The sequence below is a fragment of the Triplophysa rosa genome, linkage group LG1 (assembly GCF_024868665.1).
Source record: "Triplophysa rosa linkage group LG1, Trosa_1v2, whole genome shotgun sequence".
In the NCBI taxonomy this organism is placed as follows: domain Eukaryota; kingdom Metazoa; phylum Chordata; class Actinopteri; order Cypriniformes; family Nemacheilidae; genus Triplophysa; species Triplophysa rosa.
The window spans coordinates 14,082,506-14,110,378 of record NC_079890.1 but is presented as its reverse complement, the minus strand read 5'-3'; the positions used below and the strand labels follow the sequence as shown (position 1 = coordinate 14,110,378).

The 27,873-nt window shown below is 39.0% G+C and overlaps 2 protein-coding genes across 2 annotated transcripts in view; one reads left to right on the top strand and one right to left on the bottom strand.

Moving 5' to 3' along the window:
• The first annotated feature begins 61 nt into the window (after nt 1-61).
• Nucleotides 62-10,664, top strand: trappc14 (trafficking protein particle complex subunit 14). The gene is made up of 10 exons (XM_057336429.1): nt 62-735; nt 1,611-1,706; nt 1,957-2,086; nt 2,219-2,305; nt 2,785-2,905; nt 4,099-4,246; nt 4,403-4,637; nt 5,857-5,993; nt 6,232-6,431; nt 6,551-10,664. Exons 1-10 carry the CDS (start codon nt 247-249, stop codon nt 6,702-6,704), a joined length of 1,797 nt encoding a protein of 598 aa, XP_057192412.1. The 5' UTR covers nt 62-246; the 3' UTR covers nt 6,705-10,664.
• Nucleotides 10,665-10,666: 2 nt separating this feature from the next.
• zanl (zonadhesin, like) overlaps nt 10,667-27,873 on the bottom strand; it is a 29,716-nt gene continuing 12,509 nt past the window's right edge. Inside the window, exons 11-55 of the mRNA XM_057323902.1 lie at nt 27,720-27,864; nt 27,302-27,546; nt 27,032-27,180; nt 26,829-26,957; nt 26,604-26,742; nt 26,376-26,517; nt 26,062-26,258; nt 25,828-25,966; nt 25,591-25,707; nt 25,322-25,446; nt 25,037-25,182; nt 24,718-24,861; nt 24,489-24,596; nt 24,222-24,391; nt 23,910-24,112; nt 23,596-23,759; nt 22,938-23,017; nt 22,655-22,848; nt 22,436-22,580; nt 21,910-22,262; nt 21,624-21,765; nt 21,180-21,427; nt 20,921-21,098; nt 20,663-20,771; nt 20,262-20,356; nt 19,648-19,824; nt 19,009-19,211; nt 17,153-17,297; nt 16,643-16,884; nt 16,320-16,484; nt 15,995-16,122; nt 15,510-15,781; nt 15,165-15,373; nt 14,904-15,048; nt 14,425-14,672; nt 14,140-14,269; nt 13,823-14,024; nt 13,342-13,503; nt 13,077-13,207; nt 12,276-12,478; nt 12,028-12,163; nt 11,604-11,747; nt 11,345-11,435; nt 11,186-11,235; nt 10,667-11,023 (exon numbers count right to left, since the gene is read on the bottom strand). Of these exons, the coding sequence (XP_057179885.1) occupies nt 10,947-11,023; nt 11,186-11,235; nt 11,345-11,435; nt 11,604-11,747; nt 12,028-12,163; nt 12,276-12,478; nt 13,077-13,207; nt 13,342-13,503; nt 13,823-14,024; nt 14,140-14,269; nt 14,425-14,672; nt 14,904-15,048; nt 15,165-15,373; nt 15,510-15,781; nt 15,995-16,122; nt 16,320-16,484; nt 16,643-16,884; nt 17,153-17,297; nt 19,009-19,211; nt 19,648-19,824; nt 20,262-20,356; nt 20,663-20,771; nt 20,921-21,098; nt 21,180-21,427; nt 21,624-21,765; nt 21,910-22,262; nt 22,436-22,580; nt 22,655-22,848; nt 22,938-23,017; nt 23,596-23,759; nt 23,910-24,112; nt 24,222-24,391; nt 24,489-24,596; nt 24,718-24,861; nt 25,037-25,182; nt 25,322-25,446; nt 25,591-25,707; nt 25,828-25,966; nt 26,062-26,258; nt 26,376-26,517; nt 26,604-26,742; nt 26,829-26,957; nt 27,032-27,180; nt 27,302-27,546; nt 27,720-27,864 (7,266 nt within the window). The 3' untranslated portion in view covers nt 10,667-10,946. The remainder of the gene's footprint in view (nt 11,024-11,185; nt 11,236-11,344; nt 11,436-11,603; nt 11,748-12,027; nt 12,164-12,275; nt 12,479-13,076; nt 13,208-13,341; nt 13,504-13,822; nt 14,025-14,139; nt 14,270-14,424; nt 14,673-14,903; nt 15,049-15,164; nt 15,374-15,509; nt 15,782-15,994; nt 16,123-16,319; nt 16,485-16,642; nt 16,885-17,152; nt 17,298-19,008; nt 19,212-19,647; nt 19,825-20,261; nt 20,357-20,662; nt 20,772-20,920; nt 21,099-21,179; nt 21,428-21,623; nt 21,766-21,909; nt 22,263-22,435; nt 22,581-22,654; nt 22,849-22,937; nt 23,018-23,595; nt 23,760-23,909; nt 24,113-24,221; nt 24,392-24,488; nt 24,597-24,717; nt 24,862-25,036; nt 25,183-25,321; nt 25,447-25,590; nt 25,708-25,827; nt 25,967-26,061; nt 26,259-26,375; nt 26,518-26,603; nt 26,743-26,828; nt 26,958-27,031; nt 27,181-27,301; nt 27,547-27,719; nt 27,865-27,873) is intronic.

Here is a 27,873-nt window from a genome sequence, read left to right as displayed (position 1 = left end):
GACTATTCTCGCCTGCTCATTATCCCGCTCTACTCCATCTTTACTCGATGATTATGCCTGTAATTATAGCGCACTTGAATGTATTTGTGTGCGTGAACTGGTGTACAACAGAAATGGGGGAAAAGTATGAATGCTGTTTTTATCATATCTTGGCTACCGTAAGCTGAAAGGTAAAACGGGTCGCTTTTATCTAAAGGCATTTTAGTATTAACCGGATCCCGTCGCTCGCTGTGTGCCTGCGGTGTGATGGTCATGGTGTTAATGATGGAATCGCAATGTGAATACTTTATGTATTTCCCCGCCGTTCCCATCTCGGACCTGTCGGACCCGGCCAGATATCGCACGCTTCCGCGTCGTAGCCACCTCTATCTCGGGGAAACCGTGCGCTTTCTTTTGGTGTTGCGATCTCAGAACGTCGCATCTTGCACTGCGGCGGTTGATGCGAGCGGGTCGGAGCATCACTCCAGTCGCTCTTGGAGGGAGCTGGCCGGATCTCTCTGCGCCGTGGCCAGCGTTTGCCCCGGCGATAACCGACAGCGGACACAGCCTTTGTATCACGACTACCACAGCAGCGGGGACGAGTGTGTGGAGGATACGGACGATGATGATGCTGCGGAGGTGGGCTGCGCAGGTAGAGGGGGCCCGCGCTGCCGGGGCTTTCGGGAATGCAAGCCGCTTCTCATTCATAACAACACGGGCAACGGCGTGAGGGAATTCCGCAAGGCTCCCGTGCAGGTGCTTAAATCAACTGTATTATATTTATAATGTGCAGTTAAGGTTGACTGCGCTGGGCATGCAAATGAATTTGACTTCAACAAGGAAGTGTTGACATTTCCTGTGTTATTCTTTTTGAACGGCGTGCGTGGGCTTTATTGGCTGTTTCTAGCCATGCAGAATAGTCATATGTATTCCTAACATAGGCTATCTGGTGTAAGTCACACCGCTGCAGAGATCTTCCCATTTTAGCTGTCTCAACAAAATGCTACTAAGTATCTGCAGCCTATTCTGTCAGGTGGTAAATAACATCTGGAAAATCAAATTGCACATTACAGTCTATTTATATAGTCCCTCTCACACAGTAATTTATTTAGTAATTTAAGAGAGTGACAGCTCAACAAGGGGTCATTTAAAGTGATAGTTCACCCAAAAATTAAAATTCTGTCATCATCTACTCTTTTGGCATTTCAAACCTTTAGGACTTTCTTCCGCAGAACACAAAAGATGATATTTTGAAGAAAATTGGTAACCGAACAGTACCGGCCCCCATTGACTACTATTGTATGGACACAAAACCAATGCAAGAAAATGGGGGACAGTTAACAACGTTCTTCAAAATAGCTTCTTTTTTGTTCTGCAGAAGAAAGAAATTCATACCGGTGTGAAACGACAAGAGGGTGAGTAAATGATAATAGAAGTTTTTATTTGTGAGTGACTTTAAAGCAGCTGTGTTTCTCCTTCTGAAAAGATGTATAAACAGTAAAACACTGATAGACTGAAGTTTACTGATCAAGAAAGACAAAGAACCTAAATTTATGAAAAGAGATGAAACTAAAGCTTAGTCTTAACATGTCCCATGTCTCCCATTTGACGTGTTTTTATGTGTGACTCAGTCTCCTTCGGATGAGCCGGTGGTTTTAACTGAGGAGGTCATCTTCCCTCTTACTGTGTCCCTGGATAAACTCCCTGTCAACACTCTTAAAGTGAAGGTATGAGTAGCGTATGTTTGTGTGTGCATGTTTTCATATGTCATAGTCTGTGTTGACTGTTACAGACAACAGTGTTCTATCATCACATGCATTATTTGACACCGATATATTTGGTGCAGATAATTGCTTGCTGACTTGTACATGTTTGGCTGTGATCTTGATGAAATATAACACCAATGCACACACCCCACAATGTCACATCACCATGCATTGTTTGTTAATATGTGTATGAATGTTTGCCTTAATGCAGATTATAGTGACTGTGTGGAAGCAAGAAGAGGAGAAAGCTGAGATCCAAGAACATGGCTACCTCAGCATCCTGCAACAGAAGAGCCCCTGCCAAACATTTCGCCAGGACCTGAACTCCTTCAAAGCCCAGGGTGAGCAGTTGAATTCTTTGGCACAAAGCTTCATGCAGTTTCTAGTATTTTTCTTGGGTCACTTTAATTTTTGAAATGTCATGTGTTTTATTGCTTTTAACTGTAATATTAAGAGCTTGTTTTTTTTAACAGTCAGCACCACGCTCAATGTCCTGCCTCCCCCCACAGTGAAGTGTCAGCAAATGACTGTTTCAGGCAGACACTTAACTGTCCTCAAAGGTAACATCATTTCTTGTTTTTATCATTTATATTATATTTTAATATAAATATTTGATATATACATATATATATATTGTTTTCTTATTATATACATGCATGTGTGTGTGTATTTATATATACATAATTATTATACACACAGTACACTATTATGTAAACAAAAACTTTTATTTTGCAAATAGTTAGTCGCGACTAATTGTTATGCAGCCCTATATGTAATTATATATGCATTTATATAGATTTTGCAAATACTTAAACATTTAACAGTTTCAAGCTGCTAAATCTCTGTGATAGGCAAAAAACAGGGTCCAAAACATGTAGATCAGTAATTTGGTACATCATTGTGGTAAAACATCTACTGTCTATCTAGATGTTTGCAGGGGTTTAGCGTGCACTTTCAGTTAGATTTTTGCAGCTTCCTGTGTGTTCATATGTGAGACGTCCTGTTTACGAATGTGTGCTTGAACACCTGACTGTTTTAGTGTTAAACGGGAGTTCTCAGGAGGAAGTGAGTGTCCGTGACGTCAAGATACTTCCCAACTTCAACACCTCATACTTACCAATGATGCCAGATGGTTCTGTGCTGCTGGTGGACAATGTCTGGTAAGATAATATGGTTTTATGTGGGACCTCATGCAGCTGTGAATGTTATTACAGTGGGATTCCTCAAACATTATGGTTTGTTCTAAACCTGTCCTGAAGAATTAAAGGGGTCATATGGCGCAAATATGTGTTTTTCTGTGTCTTTGGTGTGTTATAAGTTGCCCATGCATGTATTAGACACGTAAAATTGCAAATATGAACAAAAGATGCATTCTATCTAAAAGCGAATGCTCACCCAGACCTGCCTGAAATGCAGTCGTCCACAAATCTAAGTCAGTTCGTGGACTGATTTGACTAAGACCGCCCAAATGTAGACGCAAGTAAGGTAGGCGTACCTGTCAGTACAATTGCTTTGGAACCTGACGTTCCAAATATGGTAAGAGGCGTTACATTTCCGTCACACACTTGTAGTATTCGTCCAATCACTACACACTGGTTAACTGGCCAATCATAGCACACCTCGCTTTTCAGAGCGATGAGCTTTGTAAAAAATCTGCGTGTTTCAGAGAGGCGGGGCAAAGAGGAGATACAAACATGCACAGTATGTGGAAAATACAGCGTTTTTGAACCTTAAATGGTGTATACACATCGCATTATATCTAAAACAAACGATAATATTAGTTTTAGCCGTGTCATATGACCCCTTTAAACCCTTTTGTTATTTGTATATTGTAATTGGTCTTATTACTTGCATATAATTCACGCTGGATTGTAATGGTCTTATCTTCCTTTAACTATTTTGGTATATATTTATTTATATTGGAATTTACAATGCACAGTGACATGTGCTGACTATTGAGGGAAGTTGACTTAAAGCAATACACATGCTCAATGTCATGACAGCAGCAAATCAGAACTGGTGTATAATTACATTCACATGAAACAATATTCAAGTCATATTCAAAACACTGTTCTTTTGTGCCCTGCATGCATTTCTGTTTTCCTAAGCAAACACATTCTGTTATCTGCGCTGGTCTGTAGAGGAAGTAAAGCGATGCATATCTGTTTTTGCCCTTTAGCCCATGCAGTGATGTTTTAAAATAGACCATCATTAATAATTCATCACAGTTTTTTATCAAGAAATATCTTGGTACTGTATTTAGAATGTTTTTACGTCTTAACAAGTGTATGTGTATATAAATTTCAAGGTTTATTTCTTATTATGTTGGCTTGTTTTTCTTTGATCTTCAAAGTCACCAGTCAGGAGAGGTTGCCATGGCATCATTCTATAGGATGGACAGCGAGTCTAGCCATCTTCCCAGCACGCTCAGCGCTCTAGAAGAGCAAAACTTTCTTTTCCAACTGCAGCTCAGCAACCAGCCACAAGATGATTCAAATGAGGTGGGCCGACATTCATTACCACTGCCATTATGTGATACGGTTTTGTGTAGATACAGTGGACACACAGCATGTCTTTCCTAATTTGTGAAAATTCTAAATGTTGTAAATTTAATCATATTAAGTGTATAATGTAAGAAATGGTTCTGTTTCCTGTAGGGACTGGAGGTGCCGTTGGTAGCGGTTTTACAGTGGTCCACTCCTAAACTGCCCTTTACCAATTCCATCTACACTCACTATAGTCTCCCCAGCGTGAGACTGGACCGGCCTCGCTTCATCATGACTGCCAGCTGTCCCAGTGCCGTCAAGGCCCGCGAGCATTTCCGGGTGCGGTACACCCTCCTCAACAACCTGCAGGACTTTTTGGCAGTCCGACTAGTCTGGACTCCTGAAGGTGAGGATTTGTGGATTTAAGAACACATGGATGTATGATGTATGATGTACACAAAGACGGATGCAGTGATATGTTGTGTGGTAGGTAAATGAATGGATGTGTTTGAAGAGGGTGGGGAGAGAGATTTAGTGGATCACAGTTAACAATAGTGGCAGAAAGCCAAGCACACTTTCTTTATAAACGGTTTCAGCGGCAACAATGTTATGTGGCCCAAAAGTAACTTCCAGTAGACCTCTGCAAAGAATCAATAATTTTATTTAATAAAAATAATATACAATAAAAATTGTTTATATAAATTAAATATAAAATAAATTGTTACATTATAACCAAACACAGACCGGAAGTTAACTTCGGGCCAGGCACGTGCGTCCGATAAAACTGTCTATATTCTAGCTTGAAGCTTTTTTTTGGTTAAAAATACAAAGATCACTTATTACATAAAAGTACATACAAATTTGTATTTAAAACTGTCTCCTTACCTTATGCCAATTCACAACAGTAAGCTTATAATAATGATTTATAATTATACATTTCTGTGGTTATGTTACGCACGTGAACATAAATAAGTGGAGTCATCTGCCTAAACGTTGCCTGCCAAGTCTGCGTTTTTTCCAGGTAGTTTAAATGGCCATAGGGCTGGTTTTGTTATGCAGATCTGGCAACCCAGAAATTTTGTGTAGAGGAGCACTGCCAAAGCAGAACCTATATAAACAAAACTGCAAGTAAATTGTAATTTTATGTTTCAGAGAAAATTCTGAAAAAGAGGCAAAAGATTCTAGCTATAAATATCTTTTTTACACTGTTCTCTGAAATACGTTATTCTCATTGGTTAGTCGAAAATGTATTTTGTGGTCAGATATTGTGGCATAATGACCGCTAAACTATGTACAGTATTACCGCTACTAAATTTTTATAAAGCGCTCATACAACTCTTATTTCTCTGCCTTCAGGGCAAATGTTTTAAAATCAATATTTTTCATCCATTTATTTATTAATTTGGTAAGGATGCATATAGTAATTGTGCTAATGTACAGTCAGCCAGTACTTTTGGATAGTAAGTGGAGAGCTGGGGATAGTCAGATTTGGGTCAGATTCAAATCTTTTGCACAATCATCCCATCCGTGTCTGGAACACATAAACTAACCATCAAATCTCAAATCAACAGCTTTTTTAAATCTATCTATGAACTCATGATTTTTCGATGTCATCTCTTCATCAGCTCGTGGGCAGAAGGATGACCCCGCAGTAAATGCAGTGGTGTGTCATTCTCCTCTCAGTAACCTCGGTTATTGTCGGAAAGGCAGTACCCTCTCCATCAGCGTGGCTTTCCAGATACTCAGAGCAGGTCTTTTTGAGGTAAAAAGTGTCTGTTTGTAGGCTGTAAAAATGTACACATACACTGGATGCTTTCCTGTAGCTCAGTGGTAAGAGCATGGCGTTAACCAAGGTCGTGGGTTCGACCCCCAGGGGATTGCACATACTTAGAAACAAATGTATAGGATAATGCAATGTAAGTCGCTTTGCAAGCGTCTGCCAAATGCGTAAATGTATATGTACACGTCTAAATACTATCCTATCAATCCTCTGTCTTTAGTTAAGTCAGCACATGAAGCTGAAACTGCAGTTCACAGCATCTGTCTCCAACCCTCCTCCTGATGCCCGTCCTTTGTCTCGCAAGAACAGCCCGTCCAGCCCATCGGTCAGAGACATTCTGGACCGACATCAGGCCAGCCTAAGTCTGGGCCGCTCTCAGTCCTTCTCGCACCAGCAACCGTCCAAGTTCCACCTCACAAGGTAAAGAGTCGCAGAGCATCACGTTTCACATACATCACGATTTGACATCCTCTTCTTTCACTGTGTTTTTTGTATATGATGAGTTCATTTATTCAGCACTGATTGATTCATGATCACAGGACTGGCAGTGTTATGGAGCGCAGGGCCATCACCCCTCCCGTGGGCTCTCCTGTCGGTCGACCGCTGTACCTCCCGCCAGACCGGAACATTCTGTCTCTCGACAAAATTGCCAAGCGTGAGTGCAAGGTGCTGGTACTGGATCCCCACACCTAAATTCCCACACAAATATGCATGGAGAGAGGTAGAGATGGAATTCTTGAACGGTGTCATGAAGTAGTGGTTTGTCATGTAATATGATTTTGTTTTGTGCATCTTTTTACCTGCATTAACTGTTTACATGCTGTAACGTGGTTCTTTTAAAGATTTCAATGCAAAATATGTGCAGCTATACTGTTTTTGACATTCTTTTCTGAAAGAATGACTGAAGACACATGTCACAGGGGTTATGTGTTGGAAATTACACTGAAGTTAGATTTTGAAACTTTGTACTTGTAAAAACGTTTTAACCTGTCCTGCATACAAGTTAAAATGATGTTGATGCCGTTTTAAAAGGGGAGAGAAAAATGCTTGGTCACACACTATTGTGTTTCTGTCATGTTTTGCAACCTAGTATTGGATAAATGTCCTTGAACAAATAATTATTGGAATGCTAACATTTCCCCACCCATATTTGATCTTCTTTTACATTCCAATAATTATTTGCTTTACCTGTGAACGTGCTTTTATTGTTTTTCCTAATTACTTGAAAGGTGGTTTGCGATGTTGTGTCTATGAGCGGCCTACATTTACTCTGGAATTGTTTTGAACAATCCATGGATGCTGTTATGCGTTAGTTAGTTAAACGTTAGTTAAATTCTGTGCATATAGGAGCCATTTTGACTGCTGAAGTCATTCCAAAAGGTCACCTGTCTAACGCAAACCACAGCTTTCCAATATTCACACATCCTTACTCATTAGTTACACATAACTAAATTCATATTTATTGTGTATAAATTATTTTACTGTTGGTCTACACATTACAGTTTTTAAACCATAACCACACACAAACGTTCAATGCCTTAGAGCAAGCAAATGAAGTAGTTGTATTTTCCAAAGATGGAGCTTGTGTTATTTGCACATGCCATTTGATTTATGCTTATCTTTTTTAATGACTTTGTAATATAATGCACACATCACATTCGTTTGATGGCTTAAAGGGATAGTCTACCTAAAAAGGAAATTTCTTTCATGAATTACTCATCCTCAAGTTGTTCCAAACCTGTACATTTCTTTGTTCTGTGGAACACAAATATTAATATTAATATTTGGATGAACGTTAGCAACTTAGATTTCTGGGGCACCATTGACTACCATAGTACAAATTTTTTTGTGTTTTTTTTGTTTGTTCTGTTAAACACAAAAGAAGATATTTGGAAGAATTTAGGAAAACAAACAGCTCTGGGGCACCTTTGACTACCATTTTTGACCACCCCAGAAATCTCAGTTGCTAACATTCTTCTAAATATCTTTCTTTGTCAGAACAAAAAAAATGTATACAGGTTTGGAAACAACTTGAGGGTGAGTATTTCGAGACAGCTTTTTCATTTTTGGGTGGAGTATCCCATTAATTTGGGATGTACTGTATATGTGAATGCAGTGCATTGTGGTTTTTTAAAATTGCATGATCATCAGAAGTGAGATCATCTTTCCATCACATTCCAGCTTAGTATCAGGGCAGATGCTGCCCACTCAAGTGCTATTGATTTCTGTGCATTCACATTGAACATCAATATTTTACAGAGAGCTGTAATCTACAAGTCCTTTGGTTGAACTGATAATCAATAATCAGCTGACATAGACCATTACAATGTTTACATATCTGTGCACATTTGCAGAGTGTTTTTGCTCCCACTATCAACTACTGAATAGTCCTCTGCACTGAATCTTGCACAGGGTTTATCTTGAAATTCGTATTTAAAGGATTTTTAATTTTCCCAAACTAAAAATTCTGTCATTATTTACTCCCCCCATGTAGAACACAAAAAGAGAAATGTTCAGGAATTTTCACACAGCTCCAGTTTTAAGAAGGATTATCAGCAAACAACGATGTTCTTGCTGTTGGATGGGTTTAGAAGGCTTGAGACATATTGTGAAATATTGTTATTTGTCCTTTATGAAGCTTAAGGGGATATTTCAGAGGCAAAACAAAATTTCCCTATGTTTGCTCACCCTCAAGGCATCCTTACTGAATATGGCTTCCTTCTTGAAGAATAATGCAGTCGGAGGTATAATAGCTACCACGTATCATTTTTCTTCTGAGCGGTAGAATGGGAGTGAAGGGGGAAGTGAATTTTTTGAAGCTCCAAAAAGTGCATCCATCGATCAAAGAACTGCTCGACATGGCTCCATGGTCTTAACACAGGTCTTCTGAAGCGAATCGATGCGTTTGTTTAAGAGAAATATACATATTGTTATCCCTCGGCTGCGCGTGGACCTGAGGCTTATTTTTCCGGCAAATGACGCAGGCGTGTCGTAATTTCTGGTGACGAACACAGCATTTTTCATTTTTATCCAATAGGATACCGTCTCCTCTGTGCGGGAGCTTTCGTCACTGTCATTTGCCGGAAAAACAAGCCTCTGGTTCATGCGCAGCAGTGGGATAACGGAAGCTAGACATTATTTTTAATAGCGTTGTCAAAATGGATATTTCTCTTAAACAAACGCAGAAAATTGCCCCCCATTCTACCAATTGGAAGAAAAATGACACGTGGTATTATATCTCTGACGGCATTATTCTTCAAGAAGAAAGTCAAATTCAGCCAGGCTGCCTTGAGGGTGAGTAAAACATGGGGAAATTTTGTTTTGCTTCTGAAATATCGCTTTAATAGACATAGTCACCATTGTTGTGACTACTCTGTGTTCACCAGGACAAATACCAGCATCACTCTCGAGTTGTTCCAAATCTGTATATCTTCGTTCGGATGAACACAGAGAAAGATATTTGAAAGAATGCTTGTAACCAAACAGTTCTTGGCCACCATTGACTACCATAGTCGGAAAAATGACAATGGTAGTCAAAAGTGCCTCAGAACTGTTTACTTTCCTATTTTCTTAGAAATATCTTCTTTTGTGTTTAACAAAACAAAGGAATTTATAAAGCTAATTTTCTTACTATGGTAGTCAATGGTGGCCAAGAGCTGTTTGATTATAAGCAGTCTTTCAAATATCTTGCTCTGTGTTGATCAGTACAAATAAATTCATACAGATTTGGAACAACTCGGGCAGGAGTAAGTGTTGACAGAATTTTCATTTTTGGGCGAACTGTTCCTTTAAGTGTCATTGAATATAAGCTCTTGAACGTTACTCTACTATAAGAAACTAACAAACCTATCCACCAGACATCACAAAATGTGATGTCAAACCAAAATATGCAGATATAGTTTTAATGTCAACACTGTGATGTATCTTTGTTAAATTCTCTCTTTTTCTGCTTGTACTATCCATATTTGCAACCAGGTCAGTTTTTGGAGTATATAATTGTTCCTGTTTTAATTTGTTGTGAAAAAAGGCTTCTTGACACAATTAGACTCTGTACTGAAGAAGGAAAAGTTTGTAATTTTTTTGTTTTTGCTTTCGAAGGAATCAAGTGATTACATTTTATTGGAACATAATTTGAACATTTATGTTCATTTTGTTGAGTTAGCACTTTATTTCATTTTCTAATTTAATGTTCTTCAAAAGAAGAGGAATGTTCATTTGTTTTTTAGTTTAAAAATGTGAAACTTTTGAACTTGTGTGTTCCCACCTCTTGACAAATTCAAGCTTCATGCCTATAAATACTCTGAGGTTAGAATTTGTTCAAAAGTTTCCAAAACTATTAAAACATTTGGGTTGTTTTTATGTATAAGAATTGTTGAGCCAGTATGTTTCATACTGAGCTTGTATTGTATGATTGGACATTGTTGAAGTGCCAAGAACTCTTCTTAAGGAACTTTCTTTTGGCACTCCTTAGTCATTTAGATAACTGATGAAGCAAGACATTGTTTATTTTTTCCTCCATGTAATGCCTTGAATGAATGCTGTGATTACATCACTGTTTAAACTCACAAATGTTCAGAGATGATGAGAATGTGTGTGGTGTTGATTATTGGATAGTTGCATTTGAACAAAGAGGTTGAATAAATGCAGTCAGGGCATCAGATGTCTTGTTTATTTGTTTTTTTTTTTAAATCACAGTAAATATAATCTATTTTTAGATACTCACATACATCTGATCATTATGTTTATTCCCCCAATCATGACACAATTCACATAAAAAATTACAAAAAAGTTTACAAATAAGTTACAGAACCTAAACAATATTAACAGAAAATTAGGATTTTCCTGTTACTGCACATAATCTCAAAGACACATTCAAAAGTCAATAAATATAGACAAAAATGTTTGCATATCAGCAGATCAATGTCAAAAACATCTTCAAAATGATGTCGATTTTAGCACACCTTTGTCAGTCTGCTGCTTTTGATCAGAATCCAAGTTTTCATACGGATGATCTGTGAAAGAATTCAGAAATACTATAAATATATTGTAGATCTCCTGTAAATTCTGTTGGGCAGATTTTGCTCTCTTCTCTATTTGCACTCACTGTTTGCCTGGGTTCTCTTAAAATATATAGTTCATATACAGTCTAAACAGAAGGGGAAATAATCACATACCTGTTTTCTTCAGCTCAAGTTTCTTTGAATCGAAACTCCTCTTTTTGTGGCTGTTAAAAATGTTAACAATATGTTTTATGTATTTGCCTTAGTAATAAAACAGTGGTTTCATTGTAGGATCATAGTTAAAACAGATGTTATTTTTTAAATAGCCTTTACCTGCATTTCTTGCAAATGCAAGCAGTCGCTGTGATTATGAGGATGATGCCAAGTGGAACAAAGACTCCAATCAAAATAATACTTGTTTTATCTATTAAACAACAGACATTAAAAACGTGTTATTACATTATATTAATACATCAAACGTGCAAATGCATGCTCTTTGAAGAGCTGTACGTTTCTATAACTGTTATTGCAGATACATTTTCAAGAAGTTTTACTAAAGATAATCTGATTATGTTTTTTAAGCATTACTTACCTAAGCCGTCACCAGAGGGGGTTTTAAAGATCTCACAATCTTTGCCCTCAAAACCCTCGGCACAATTGCAGATGTACCCAGAACCATCTGATGTCTCAACACAGGTTCCGTCATTTAGACAGGGTGAACTCAAACATGGACTCACTGGGAGAAAAGACAAAAACCACATCAGAACATCGAGGCTCAATAAGCACCTGTTTCTAACATTGATGTAAGCTAACCTAACATTAATATTATAATAATGTATCCACATAACATTCAATTCAATTGTAATATCTAGTTATTTGCTAGATCCTAAATGTGGTGTACTTATTTAAAGTTTACCTTGTCCTTCAACTGTTGTATAAAGCACTATCATCCCCACAATCATGCGTTATCACATTTGTGATAACATTAAGAGTGTCAATCATAACGTAGTCCTCACCTTTATAACAGTCACGTTTGGTGTCAAACACAGAGCAGATCTCCATGTCTCCACAGGCCTTTGGTTGGCACACAGCACCAGTGGCGGTACATTCACAACTCTGTGAACAATCCTCTGTCACAAACGTCTCCCTCAGCTGTGTGCAAAAAATGATGGAGAAAGATGATCAGCGAGTGCAATGTCTTCCATCCTTCTGTGAATTTCTTATCTTCTAATCCATTGTATTGTACATGCATGGAAAGGCTCACCGTATAGTAGCGGCCCAGGTATGTGCATCCGCACTGGTTGAAAGGCACACAGTCGTTTTCGCTCAGAGCAAAGCCAGGCGCACACTGACATCCCTCCACACAAACTGTCTGTTCACACACTGAGGGGGCTGCCAGGTCTGCACAGGATGCCGGGCATGGTGTCATGCAGGTGGAATAGTTGCTGTTCAGCCCACATTCAAGAGCTAAAGGTAGACACACACAAACACAAGACTTGCATACTTTTTTTTACGTATTTTATTTCAATTAATTTAATTCAATTCGTTTTTTGTGTTTTAGTCATGCGTGAACAGATATCATTTGAATATGTTTAATGATTAGGGTTAGTTTTTGCCTAGTCGACACCGACAAGTCATTATTAAGATTTCAAAATAAACGTAACGGTTTCTCATCGAATTTAAACCAATCTTATTTTAATTATACAACCTACATAGTTTTGCAGCTTTATACGCGTAATGATTTTTTAAAAACAATTTTTAGGGCTGTTTACCTGTTTATTGTAGGGGAAAGAGTTAACCCTTTAACATGTTTTGACAGTTGTCTCATTTATTGATATTGATATCCAGTGGCTTACATTTAATTAATTTCATTTGATTTATTTAATGAATGTGGGTTATAACGTTTTATCTTAGTTTTTATTTCATTTTAAATTGACAATAAAAATGTTTTCCACACAATACGAGAAAAAAACATGTAGCTAGACTGTGTTATATTACTTTAAACTAGATAAGTCTAACAACTGGTGTAAATGATGTGAATGATGTGTAAATGAGTATGTCATACCGCATCCAAGCTGTTGTCGCCATGGTGCCAGTTTGACCCCCTCATCTTGGCAAGCTCGAGCGTAGACAGCGTAATTTTCACACCGGAGCACTTCACTGCCCTGCTCTGCGCACAGGTCAAACACGCAATCCCTGCAACAAACACATGTGCATTATTACTTTACACACTGGAACATACACCCTCTCCCCACTTAGTCATTCCCTGTCTTCCATTATCACACAGTTACATCAGAGGAGATAAATGCATATGAACTGGTATTACTCACTCTTGGAACACGTCTGAAGGAATCAGAGCATTGCAAGCAGCAAAAGGACCTGTGGGGTCACTGAGGGCCCCGCATTGTTTATTCCCATTCAGTTCAACCAGCTGAGCTTCAGTGCAGCCCGTCGTCTCAAAACCTGAATCTGGATCTGCCTCCACTTCACGCCTAAAAGAGAGCATTTAGGGATAGGAGATTGTTATTAACTTTAGGTTACTTACTTTATTATTTCAAAGACGTCTTTGAAGAAGACACTTGGTTCAGTTGCAATATAATTGTTTTTATTCCCGTTTCTCATTATTAAATGGTTGAAATAATTTAGTAGAATTTTCCAACAATGAAATTTTAATGAAAAAATGTTGGAACATAGTGATGGAAAAACAGCCAACAAGTACCCAGCAAACAGGTTAAAATGATACTAGGCTGCATTTTGTATAATGTATTTCATACAGTAACTGTGAAAACAGCTTTTGTAAATCTCCCTTACTTGTGCAGATGCACCACTTTTGGTATGGATGTGGTTTGAATACGCGTCTCTTGTTTATCATTTACTCTCCAGCTGTCTCCAAACTCATTAAGGCTGCGGACAGTTGTCCCATCTGGTTTTGTGTAGTCATTATTGGTGCGTCCATCATAATTTCCACACAATCCAAGCACACGAGATTTGTATATACTGGGCAGAGTCACCACTTAGGGGAAGGGAAACCGAGAAAGAAACCAAGTTGAAACAAATGCAATCTTAGCCTGAAAGTACTTAACAGCTGCAATGTATATCCATGCCCTGTGCTAATGTGCATTTCCTACCTGCTTGGGTATTGCCATCAAAGCGCACAGAAAGGCCAAAGTCAGTTGAGAGCATAACAAAGCGAGACTTTGTTTTTATGCTAACGCCCCGTGTAGGAGAGAAGGGTGGAGAAATCTGTTCACCGTTGATCTAATAGAGGAAAACAGTTGCAAGACAATCAAACTACAGCCTTTATCCATCACCAAGATGTTATTATTTCTAAACTGTAAGAGATTTTATGTGGGCATTTTTTGTACTGTGGTTTGTCATAAAGCCATTCAAATTGAATCCCTTGACTCCCTCACCAGCACTTTCTTATTTTGCAACATGCGAACGGTGATGCCATACACGTCCACATAGACCTCACGCAGGAGGGACACCCGACTCAGGCCTCCTCGCCGCTGATTTTTGCCACGGACAGTGAAAGGTGTGAGCGTGCTGAGTGGATTGTTGCTTTGGGTTAATATATAGGTATACGGTCCTTGATAATGGTGATTAAATTTGTCAAAGGTGCGATAGTGAGGGTCTCCAGCAATATTGCAGTCATCGAATTCTATGAGAAGTGAAAATAATACTGAGTTAGCCACTGTCTATTGTAATAAAAAACAAAACAAAACATAACAAAAGAAGCCACTACTAAACTATTACACAGAATATAATACATATTTTATAATACAAACACATGCTTAAAGACAAAAAAGTAGGAATTTTAATATTTATTCTCTGACAAAACTAATATAATATAATATTTGTGCTTGTTCTGAATATTTGTCATTACACTCACTTTCAGGTTTGCAGTATCGGTCTCCATCACTGTCCAGACCACAGATCGAGTTATCGTCACATTCGAATTGCTTACAGGACAGCACCCCTCCAAGGTTGCAGCTGCACTGCTGGCTGCAGTGCTCTGTTAGCCATGAATCTCCCACCTGAAATATGTAAATGCCATTAATGCAACTTGTTATGATGTAAAAGATGATATTGAATAGATTTCACACTATGACTTGGCTAAAAGTTTTGTTTAAATGTGATTTTTTCCACTTACATCATGATATTCTCCATTGCTGTCAACACATCCACAGCTTGCTAGTGGGACACACTTGCCATCACTTAACACAAAACCTGCATCACACTGACAGCCTTCTACACAGCTGTTGGGCGGCAACGGGCAGAATATGGGAAAGAGATCAGCACAAGTGGGTGGACATGGCACCGCGCAGTCAGAATAGTGACTGTTCGGAGGGCATGGGAGAGCTGCAAACACACAAAAAGAGAGACATTTCCCGAGGCTTGGTTTTATCAACATCATCTTTTCCCTCCCTTTTTATCCTAGCCATCCTAGCTCTATCGTTCTCATTACATTTCTTCCTCATCTGCCTCTTTCACTTACGGCAGAAGGTGTTGTTCCTCCAGCTGATCGTGACTCCGGCGCTCTGACAGGCCTGTGCGTAAGCCTCAACATTATCGCAAAGCGTGGACTGCATGCCATCGTATTCACACATGTCATAAATGCAGTTGCCTAGGAAGGCCTCTGGAGGAATGAGAGAGTGACAGGGCTTGAAGCGATCGGACAGGATCGGCTCTGCACACTGTGACCTGTAGATTTCTTCCTCGTCCTCATCACAGTTGGGATTGAGATCAGGTCGTGGATCGGGCTGGCAGCTGTGGATGGAGGAAAGAGAATGTCAACTAGTCTACAATAGACCAAGTTTATTTGTAATACATTCAAATGATACATTTTATCCATTTCTGTGTTTATTTGAAATCAAGCCCAGGACTTGTTAGTGTAATGCTTTATCAGTTGAGGTACAGAAACATATTTATATATTGAACCTAGTTGATGCTGGTGTGTTTTATATTTTTTCTGGTACATACCCAGGATCGCTATCTCCTTCCGCCTTCCAGCTGTTACCAAGCTCTATAACATCTTTGGCGGGCTTGCCATTGGGCATCAAGTAATCGTCAGAGGAATCTCCGTTGTAGTTACCGCACATACCACACACCTATTGAGGGAAAGTAAAGAGACAGGAAAAATGTGTATTAAAGTCTGTGTTATGGGTAGAAGAAAGTGCTTTTGGAAATTTACCTTAATGCTTTTGAGCTACAGAAAGAAAAGGAAATAGTCTGGACATATCAGACTCTGTATATAGTACAACAATCAATGAGGGTGAGCATATACTGTACGCGTCCAGTTTAATACCTTGTTGAAATAGTCTCCAGGCACTGTGATTTCAATGTGGTGCACGCCATCAAACTTGACAACCAGACCAAAGTCAGTGTCAAGTACGATGTTTACTCCACTAGTAAACGCTCGTGCTTTGGCTTGAGTGATGTCATAGGGGGTCTTTATCCTACGTTCATTAAGCTAAAAGAGAACATTTAGCTCATTAATCAAACATTTTTGTTTTATTATTTAGTACTTTTCATTTCACATGATCCAATCTTTCTCAATGTACACAGGCATGCAAATGCAACATGGTTAAATACACTCCACCTCTTCCTCATTACATCCTGAGGTCTTACCAATACTCTGCCACCCTTGCTGAGAGTGATGTTGGCATTGGGCAGGTAGACGGTCACAGAGCGCACATACGAAGCTTCCGGCAGGCCGCGTTCTTCGTTCTTAGCAACTATGGTGAAAGGCGTCACCATGGAGCTGTTGCATATTGCCACAAGCGTGTAAGTGCAGGTTCCCATGTATGTGTGCATAATGCTATCAAAGGTGTAGTAGTGAGGATCACCAGCGATGTGACAAATGCCCACTCCTGCACATAAGGGATGTGGCAAGGTTAGAGAAATAAGCACTATTCTTTTTCATACTACAGTGGGCATTGATTAGAGCAATGCGTGGTTTCTAGCAAGTAATATACCTTCTCATTTTCAGTTATGCTCACACTAGTTGAAATAAACATGCTAAGATATAATGAAGCTGTTCATTGCAGTTTATTGATGATAATTGAGTGTTGTCTATTTGATTCAGGCCAATCCAGGCATGTTTAGTTCATTTCAATTGCTTCAATTAAAAATGTGTACCTGTGTTCACGCAGCCCAGTTGACCTTCATTGACCTTACATTCCTGAGCAGGACCACATTCCCATGCCTCACAAGTCACAGTATTGAAAGGTGAACACACACAGCGCTCTGTGCAGTCATCTTTGGTGAACCAGCTGTCCCCAACCTGAAAAACACACATCACATGTTAGTACAACAAAAGCAAAGAGAACACATTTAAACACCGAACATTTAAAACTGAATACATTTAAACAATCATGCATGCAGTTATAACAACTTTTTTTCCTTTGTTTTTATTTATATAAGATTTAAACATTGTGTAGCCTATAGGATGTCCCCTGTAGTAGTTTATGTGCAACTATGCAATAAAAACCCATGCAAACCTAACAAATTGCTTTCTGGTAGCTGTCCACTGTGATCTCTATGCACTAAAGGGTTAAAAAGATGTAAAAGTGCAAAATGTTTAAATAAACAAAAGTGTAAATGAAAACATTTAAATAAAATAAAAAACAGAAATATTTCACAATTGAATAGTTGTGAAATTAATTTAGATTTACTGTAGAATTTAGGACAAAATTGTGACATTCTATATAGTTTTGAAAAGTTGAAATGACTTGAAATCATTCAAGTAATAAATCTGAGAGGAGTTTAAGTAAAACAAAAGTGGATAATCTTTCTCTTTAAAGGAATTACTATTATCAGGGCTGGAAATTATGGAAGCATATTGGTAGCAATTATCAAATTGAAATGCAATTTGCAAAATGGCAATGCAGTTTGTAAAATGACAATGCATTTATATCTTTAAATATACATTTAAAATAACATATGTGCAACATTAGGTGCAAAATGAAAATGAAAATTCAATAACACAATTGACATTTGTCTGCTCCCTACTTTTAAAGCTCTTTAAGTTGCAAAATTAAAATGCATTCCCCGGATTGAGTATGTGTTTAAGTTAGCCATGCAAAACTGTTGCAAAATGATCATTCAAATGTTATTTTCCCTAAATGCATTAACATTCACAGGTTGAACATTTTGGGTTGCATTTTCATTACACAGCGCGCCGAGTGTTGCAAAATTCAATGTGGACTTGAAAATGCATTTTGAGCTGGCCACGCCCCCTCCCCGATACAGCGTCATTGTGTTAAGGCGGAGTCAGGTGTCGTGCTTTGATGTGAGGCTGCAGACAGAGATGATAAAAGCATTAAATCGCATGCACACGAATTAGAGCACAAAGACAGAAATGGCTTAAGTGTTTCTTAAGATTATTAGGCATCTGTAGACGATAGAACTAGTAGCTACATTGTTAGAACATCTCGCAGAAAATTCTCTGCCTTATTAGGTGGTGAGCTCCCTATGCTGAGTGTCTCATGTAGACTTTCTCATACGCATGCAGACGCGTTTTCATCATGAACACATTCAGTATTTTGAGTGTTGTTTAGTCACAATATCTTCACACAATCATTCAGAAATGTTCGTTTTGTGAGACTGTAGGCTACAGCCCAAACACGACCCATCCATGTGGAAAAACCCAAGTACACATGTCTGTACTGTGGTACTTTCGTGCTTGAGGCAGTGGGGAGAGATTATGCACAAATATACGTAAACATTGCCGAAGTGAAGATCTGCCCTTATGAAAATGAACCTGTAAATATGTTGTCACAGAATAAGATTATGTGAATAACCCAATTTTGACAAAAATGTCAGAACATTATAATTCCAAGGTGACAAAATGCCTCCAAGCGCTATGCACATTTCATTCATAAAGTGTCAGTTTTTTGCATCTTTAGTTTAATAGTATAAAAATGTCCCCAAGTAGACTCCCTACAATGAATCTGCCATTTCCACCATTAACTATCATTAATTTGAAAACTTACAGGTCTGTAGTTGTTGTCTCTGTCAGTGCAGCCACACTCGCCGAAGGCCACACATTTGACTCCACTGAGTACTAAACCAGTGTCACACACACATCCTTCAACACAAGGCTCAGAACAGGTGCCTTCAGATCCAGGGTCCTGACAACTAGCTGGGCACGCTGAACCGCACGGCTCATAGTGACTACCAGTAGGACACTTAATAGCTGGGATAAACGCAAAAGATGGAGGGGTGTTAAATGAGCCATGTTTGAGGCGGAGGCAATGAAAGAAAAATGAATGGAAAGAGCAAGAAAAGAATAGACAGAGAAATAGGCAGGAAATAGAGGAGAATGGAAAGGAGAGAGACAAAAGTACAAATCTTTAAAGACATCCATTAATAAAACAAAAGAGACAACAAAAAAACAGGGTTCATTTAACACTCTAATTGAAGAGGGAGCATTTTAAGCACTACAAAGACACAATAAGATACAATAATTGTGGGCCACAAAACACAAACACACACATACTTCAAATGTCCTCAACTATGTTTTGCTATTTGCACCATAATTGTAAGGACTTTTTCGGATATTTAGCCCATGCACGTATGTATAGTCAAACCTGTTCACATAGACAGATGCACATGCATACTCAAACACTTACGGCAGAAGGTGTTATTTCTCCAGTTAATTGGCACTCCAGCTTGAGCACACAGGTCAGCATAGCTTTCAATAGCTTGGCACAGCGCCACCGCACTGCCGCCGGTGCCACACTGATCAAACACACAGTTCTCAAAGTAAGGGTTGGGAGGCACCACTGCCTGACATGGCTTGAAGATTCCTGGGAAAGAAATAAAGCCTTAATGCTGAGCAAACAGGTGTTATAGGTCATAAAACAGCCAGTTAGTCTAAAAAACTAAGAAGGAAAAGGCAATAAACAGATGTGCTGGGATATTCCAAGATCACATTTATGCATAAGGATTTGCCACAGTGCCATTGCCATTTGACTCTTTTATGACGTGTGTATCATAAGGTTATTGGTAATACAATTTACCAAAATCATTGGAGTCAAAACCACTAAAATAAATGAAATGAAAAGTTACATTCATAGAGAACGATAAGACATCAAAAAGCAGAAACAAATAAAAGGTGACACTAAAGCTTTATTCAGTATGAGTATATCCTGCCACTGACTTTAGGATGTAAGGAAGGAATTAAATGAACAAAGAAATTTGAATGCTATGACATCATTAATTTGTCTGAGAATGCGTGTCTTACCTTCGGGGTCAGTGATCATGCCACAGCTGGTAGGTTTTTGAGCTTCGTTCTGGATTTTATCATCACATTCCATGTCTCCGCCACCATGAGAACAACTGTGGAAAAGAAGAGTATACACACTATTAAAATGGATGTTGATTTTAACACGTTGTTTGTGTTATCCTCTTTAGCACATTATGTGTTATTTTGAACACAACTGTTAAAAGTACTAACACAAAACATGTTGTCCCAAGAAATAACACAGAGATGTGTTCAGTTAAGGACAAAATGTATTGTGTTGTTTTTAACACAACTGTTGTCAGAGTGCAAAAATTAATCTTTAACTGTTCTTATTTCTCTATATTTACCTGTTTTTTTTTTTCAATTTGTGCCCTATATAAGAACAAGTTATTCATACTTACTCAGGTCTGTCATCAGGCACCTGCCAGCTTTCTCCAAGTTCCTTGGTGCTGTCGGTTGGTTTCCCATCTGACTTGATGTTGTCATCATTTGGATTACCATTATAGTTTCCTATCGAAAATAATAACAATTTTTAAGATTAAGAATGAAAAACTGACAAAAACATCTGAATCTGACATTAAAACTATGTGGTTGGTAGTATGGTTGTGTATACATACTGTACGTACATACAGTTCCAGAAAATTTTGAAAAGTTCTTACCACAAAGTCCACATAACATGCCGCTGTAAGAGGAAGGAAGTGTAACATCAGCATGATGATTTCCATCAAAACGGACACGTAATCCAAACTCCGTGTTCAACACCACAAATTTGCCACTGAGGAAGATCTTAACTCCATTAGGAAGTTTAACAGGCACAGTGACCTGAACTCCATTAACCTACAGGAAATACAAATAGGTGAATGCGCTATTGTTGTAATGTGTTACTCGGCTCTCACAAATGTCAGAAATGTCCCTTACCTGCACTTTACGGCCCTTGCCCAAAATTAGCTTCATATCGTAGACATGGATGATAACAGATTTTACGTAAGACACTTTCTTATTATTGTCTCTGTGCTCGTTCTGTGTCTCAACAGAAAAGTAAGGCAAGCCGGAGGTCTCATTACAAGGCTTTGTGAGAGTGTAGGAGCAGGCTCCCATGAAATGATGTACTTTCTTATCAAAGGAAGTGTAATGAGGGTCACCAGAGACCGAACAAATGCCTGTATCTAAGATTAAGATAAAAACAGAAAGACACTATTCAGAAAGATTAGCCCCATATCTTGTCCTCCTGATCATCAGTTGATTATCAAATATATGCAGATACTGTACTGTATGTGTAAGTTTATGCATGATGTGATAAGATTTGTAAACTGACGGACCAGTACATGTAATTTTACTGACAGATACTGGTATTTTGTTTACCAAGAGGTTTGCAACCATAGTCTCCATCCTGAAGTTGGCAGATCTCAGTAGGCAGACAGCTGGTGTTATGGCACTGAATAACTCCTCCCCCATTACATGAACACTTCTGTGTACAGCCCTCAAGATACCAGCTATCATTCACCTAAATGAGCACAATGATAGAAGTAAGTGAGAAATCTGTCAAGGCAAACTCATTGATGAACAAATTATCAAGAATTATGACAAATAAAATAAAAATGAAATAATATGAATGTTTAAAAGGTGCAATCATTGTAATGAAACTCACGGGGTGGTAGGAGCCTGAGGAGTCGACACAGCCGCAGTCTTTAAGAGGCACACATTTGTCATCACTTAAGATGAAGCCAGGGTTACATTCACAGCCTTCTACACACTTCTCACTACAGCCTNCTTTCAGAATAGACACTTTTACTCCCAGAGCATGAACATGAACTGCTTTTACATAGCTGATACGAGGATTGTTGAAGCGATTCTCATTGTCTGTGTATACAGCGAAGTACGGCACATCTGTGGTGTTACAAAGCTCAGACATCAGGTAGGTGCAGTTCCCCATGAAGTCATAGCGCTTTTTATCAAAGGTGGTGTAATGGGGGTCACCAGAGGAAACACAGGTCGAGGTTCCTGTCAGGTAAAAATTCATCAGTGTCAAACACATTGAAAACACACTTGACCTCATGACAAATGTGTACAACCTTTATGATAACAGCAATGGGTTTGTAAGTTGCTCAAATTAAGTTTAAAATCAAGGTTTTATTTAAAGTGTTATAAGGGAAGCTTGAAGTTTCCTGTCATACCTTTAGGGTAGCATCCGTGCACTCCACCAACCTCCCGACATTCTTCTGTCACAGGATCACAGCTGTTGTCCACACAGTCAAAAGTGTAGTTGCCAACACAGCGACACAACTTGGAGCAGCCGTTTCCAAATATAATTTCACCAGGCTGAGTGTAAACACAGACTCAGTTTAGAGCAAAGAGTTTGATCACAAGTAAAACATGAATGAAAACTCACAAACCTCAAAGTAATTGTTGTCTTCATCTAGACATCCACACTGTTCAATAGGAACACAGCGCCGGCCACGGAAAACAAATCCTGGTTTACAGAAGCAGCCACTGATACATGAACCGCTGCAGTTTGTGGAAGGCTTGTTGCAGCTGGGAATACAGGCTGGACCACATTCAATGTACTCAGAATCTGGAGGACATGTCACTGTTGGAAGACGTGAAGACTTGTTTAGCTACACAAATGTTAACATTTTAGGAAACATTTCTGTGGAAAATTAAACAAGAGTGACATACCTGGTGGTGGTTTTGTAGTAGTTGGTTTAGTAGTCGTGGGTTGTGGTGTTGATGGTTTAGGTGTTGGTGGTGTAGTGTGGCTGTCAGGAATGAAAAAGTAATGTGAGTTTTAGTATGATAATGATACAGTAAGATGAGTAGATCGATAGTACAGCATATGTAAATATGTATTTTATGTATGTTCTGCCATTTGTCTTGCTTTTCTTGATCTTGTGGCAGAGCCATGACAGAACCTCTTGTTTTATGTGGAGAGGCGTTTTGACCCTGTTGGCCTTCCACTCTCCGGTGTTGCGTCTCTGTTCCCGCCCTTTCGTCTCCTTAATTGCTCGTCATTGGTTTCATGCCCCACACCTGTTCCCTCTTGATTTGTCCACTTATTTAATGCCCCTGTGTCCTCTGTCTTGTGCTGGATCATTGTTGTGTTATGTTTGTGTCATGTGGGTGAGTTCCTGTCCTGTCATGTAAGTCTAGTTTATTTTATAGTTAGGTGATGTGTTATTAGTCTAGTCCTGTTAGTTTGTTCCTGTTTCCATGTTTTGTTATGTTCCCCATCGTGGGTTTTTGTTTGTTTTATTAAAGTCTTGTTTAACCCCTTGCCTCCCGTCTGCACTTGGGTCCTCTGTCTCTCACCTCACCCGAGAATCATGAGAATATATGCATTAAACTAGTGTCATTATTACCAAGAGGTTTGCAGCCATAGTCTCCATCCTGAAGTTGGCAGATCTCAGTAGGCAGACAGCTGGTGTTATGGCACTGAATAACTCCTCCCCCATTACATGAACACTTCTGTGTACAGCCCTCAAGATACCAGCTATCATTCACCTAAATGAGCACAATGATAGAAGTAAGTGAGAAATCTGTCCAGGCAAACACATTGATGAACATATTATCAAGAAGTAATACAAATGAAATAAAAATAAAAATGAAATAATATGAATGTTTAAAAGGTGCAATCATTGTAATGAAACTCACAGGGTGGTAGGAGCCTGAGGAGTCAACACAGCCGCAGTCTTTAAGAGGCACACATTTGTCATCGCTTAAGATGAAGCCAGGGTTACATTCACAGCCTTCTACACACTTCTCACTACAGCCTGGTGGTCCATTGATACCCAGACATGTCTCTGGACACGAGCTCACACATATGGAGTAATGACTGTTTGGGGGGCATACCAAAGCTGGAGAAAATTTGAAAAAAGAACACAATTATGCCCATACAATGTTTTATATAGACATTCAATTACTTTCTATACTTTCAGCTGTGTAATATAAGAGATGAAGACTCACGGCAGAAGTCTGGTTCCCTCCATTGATGGACAGGTGCACCTGCACTCAGGCAAGAATCAGTGTAAGCTTGAAGCTGATCACAAAGCATCTGCTGCTGTCCCTGATAACGGCACATATCAAACACACAGCTCTGGAAGAAAGGCTGTGGATCCACCACCTTTATACAGTCCCTGTGAGGAGAGTTTGTGACAGAATGTGTACAATGGTTAAACACTGAAAGGTTTTTGTAGTCTCATGTTTGAAAAGATATAAATACTAAAGTCTAACCTAAATGGGCCATTGATGTCAGTTATTTTGCCACAGTTCTCTGGGTTTGACACAAGATCCTCCAGCTCAGGATCACAGGGTGGGTCAGGCCCGGTGTCAGGCTTACACCTGAAAAAAACCCAGTAACATTGATTATGAATTCATCGTCAGGGCATATATAAATGACTGTATTCCTAAAACATTCTTTTCTCTTTAGTTGATAAAATGAAGAGGCGAGAAAACTACTGACGTTTCGTCCTCATCTTCATCAGTTTGCCAGCTGTTGCCAAACTGATCTGAGCTGTCGGTTTGAGAGCCGTCTGGCTTAGTGAAGTCATTATTGGGGTTTCCATCATAGTCACCACACAGGCCACACATCTGATCATAGTAAGAACTGAAAAAAAGTGGAAAGAGATTAAAAGATATTCAATCCTCCAGAGATGTTCTTTGATTTGATACTATGAGATTTACTTTTGGCCTATAACCCTAAAAAAAACAATATTTGGGCTTCATTGTTTCATGCCAAATGCTTAAAAGTTAAGGATATATAACAATGAGAGCTACAGTACCTCGGGACACTGATCTTGGCATAATGGTTGCCGTCCCATTGCACCTCCAGGCCGAAGGATGTAGTGAGGATAACATATTGACCAGCAAGAGAGAGAGACATGAGAGGAGATGGGGAGTGAGGAAGTGAAACCCTCTGTCCATTCACCTGCATGTGTAAAGAGCAACACAGGTGCATTGAATGCAAACGTTAGCTCTGACAAGAAGAAATCAGTTTTTTATCTCAAGATTACAGAACATCTTCATTAAATGATGGTACAATTTTGACAGCAGCTGTGGATACTGACCAGAGTTTTCCTGCTTTTCATCATTGTCACAGTGACTCCATTGACAGTCACATAGAGTTTCCTCAGGTAAGAAACACCAGAAACTCCTCTCTCTTCATTCTTAGCTTCAACTGAGAACCAGGGGCCTACAGATCCATAAAAAAACATTGATAATAAATCTCTACATATGAACAAGGATGTTTTTGTGTGTTCCTCAATAACATAGTCGATGAGCAGTTTAATCTCAGTGATGGTTGTTGATTTGTATTCTGGTTTTGCTCATTGCTTACCAGTGTTGTTTTTGCAGGTACGTGCCAGAGTGTAGGTGCAAGTGCCCATGAAGCTGTAGTATTTCCCATCAAAGGTGTTATAATGAGGGTCACCGGAGATAATACAGTCTTGAGAATCTAAAGGATTGAAATAAAGTACAAAACTGAGTATTTTAAATGAACAAATATGATGTGTTCTGTCTTACATATAATGCAGCCTATTATGATCATATGGTTATATACGGGTGTAACACTGACCTTCTGGGTAACAGCCGATGACTCCACCCAGTACACCACATTGCTGCATTGGGGGGCAGTCTGCAGCATTACAAGTAACAAATGGAGGCTCACACTTACACAGTAGCTCACAGTCTTTAGTGTAAAACTCTTCACCCGGCTGAAACCAATGAGAAAGTTAATACAGTAGGTGAATACAAAGGTTAAAAAAACTTGTTTATTATTCATAAAAAATACTCATATGTATTTCCTCACATGGTAGTACTGTCCATTACGAATGCAGCCACATGTATCTTGTTTCACACACTGTCCAGCACTGAGGACATACCCAGGATCACACAAACATCCTTCAGAACAAGGTCCAGTGCACTGATTTGGTGGAACTGGGAAACAGGACGGCTGACAAACTGGGACGCACGAATCAAAGTGACTATTGTCTGGACATTTCAGAGCTGTAGAAGAAGACTGTGTGTTAAACTGAAAAATATTATACTCTTCGCAAAGTTTGCCAAAAACAGTTTAGTGCAAACACTGTCCAATAAAAAAAATCATTTGTTATTATGACTTACGACAGAAGGTGCTGTTTCTCCAGGATCCAATCGTGACACCACGTTGCTGACATTCATTGACATACGCCTCTATTGCTTCACACAATACAGACTGAGCACCATCCAGCTCACACACATCAAACAAACAGTCTTTGAAGAAACCCTACATAGCATAAAAAATAGTATACATTAAATGCTCAAGAACTATGCATTATTACAAATGATATGATATGATTTGATTTCACTCACATTGGGGTTGACTTTTGGATGGCAAGCAGCAAATGGACCATTGGTGTCCAATATGATACCACAGTAAGCGAGTCCTTCATACAAGTCCAGCTCAGTATCTGTACAACCAGGAGATGAATCAACATCCGTTTTATCACACCTGAAGGAAAGAATCAAAGGTCGGTCATCTGTGATGGACAAGACAAGTTTGCTTGATAACACTTTGAACATTGAATGTTGTCTTACTCAGGGTCTGTGTTCCAACTGTTACCAAAGTCTTTAGGGCTTTGGACCAGTTCACCAGAGGGGGTGCGGAAGTCATCTTTAGGGTCTCCATTGTAATCTCCACACAGACCACAAAGTTTGTCCTCATAGCTGTAAAATGATGTAGAGACATTTAAAAGACCATAAAAGATCTTATAAACGAATGTTAAATGAATCATACTCACTCTTTGATAAATTTAATGTCCATATAGTGGTTACCATCATAACGTACAGTTACACCAAAGTTTAAAGAAACTGTGTATTGTGTGCCAGACTTGAAAATGTCAACACCAGGTACAGGAGTAACAGGAATATTCACATTGGTACCATTCACCTGAAAAACATCATACAACATACCATACATCTGAATGTGTCATTAATTATGAAGTACTGTACATGTAGAGATATAATAGTGAATAGACAAGAACGTGTGAACATCATCAGCAGTGTTTTACCTGCACAATCCCTCCTTTCAGAATAGACACTTTTACTCCCAGAGCATGAACATGAACTGCTTTTACATAGCTGATACGAGGATTGTTGAAGCGATTCTCATTGTCTGTGTATACAGCGAAGTACGGCACATCTGTGGTGTTACAAAGCTCAGACATCAGGTAGGTGCAGTTCCCCATGAAGTCATAGCGCTTTTTATCAAAGGTGGTGTAATGGGGGTCACCAGAGGAAACACAGGTCGAGGTTCCTGTCAGGTAAAAATTCATCAGTGTCAAACACATTGAAAACACACTTGACCTCATGACAAATGTGTACAACCTTTATGATAACAGCAATGGGTTTGTAAGTTGCTCAAATTAAGTTTAAAATCAAGGTTTTATTTAAAGTGTTATAAGGGAAGCTTGAAGTTTCCTGTCATACCTTTAGGGTAGCATCCGTGCACTCCACCAACCTCCCGACATTCTTCTGTCACAGGATCACAGCTGTTGTCCACACAGTCAAAAGTGTAGTTGCCAACACAGCGACACAACTTGGAGCAGCCGTTTCCAAATATAATTTCACCAGGCTGAGTGTA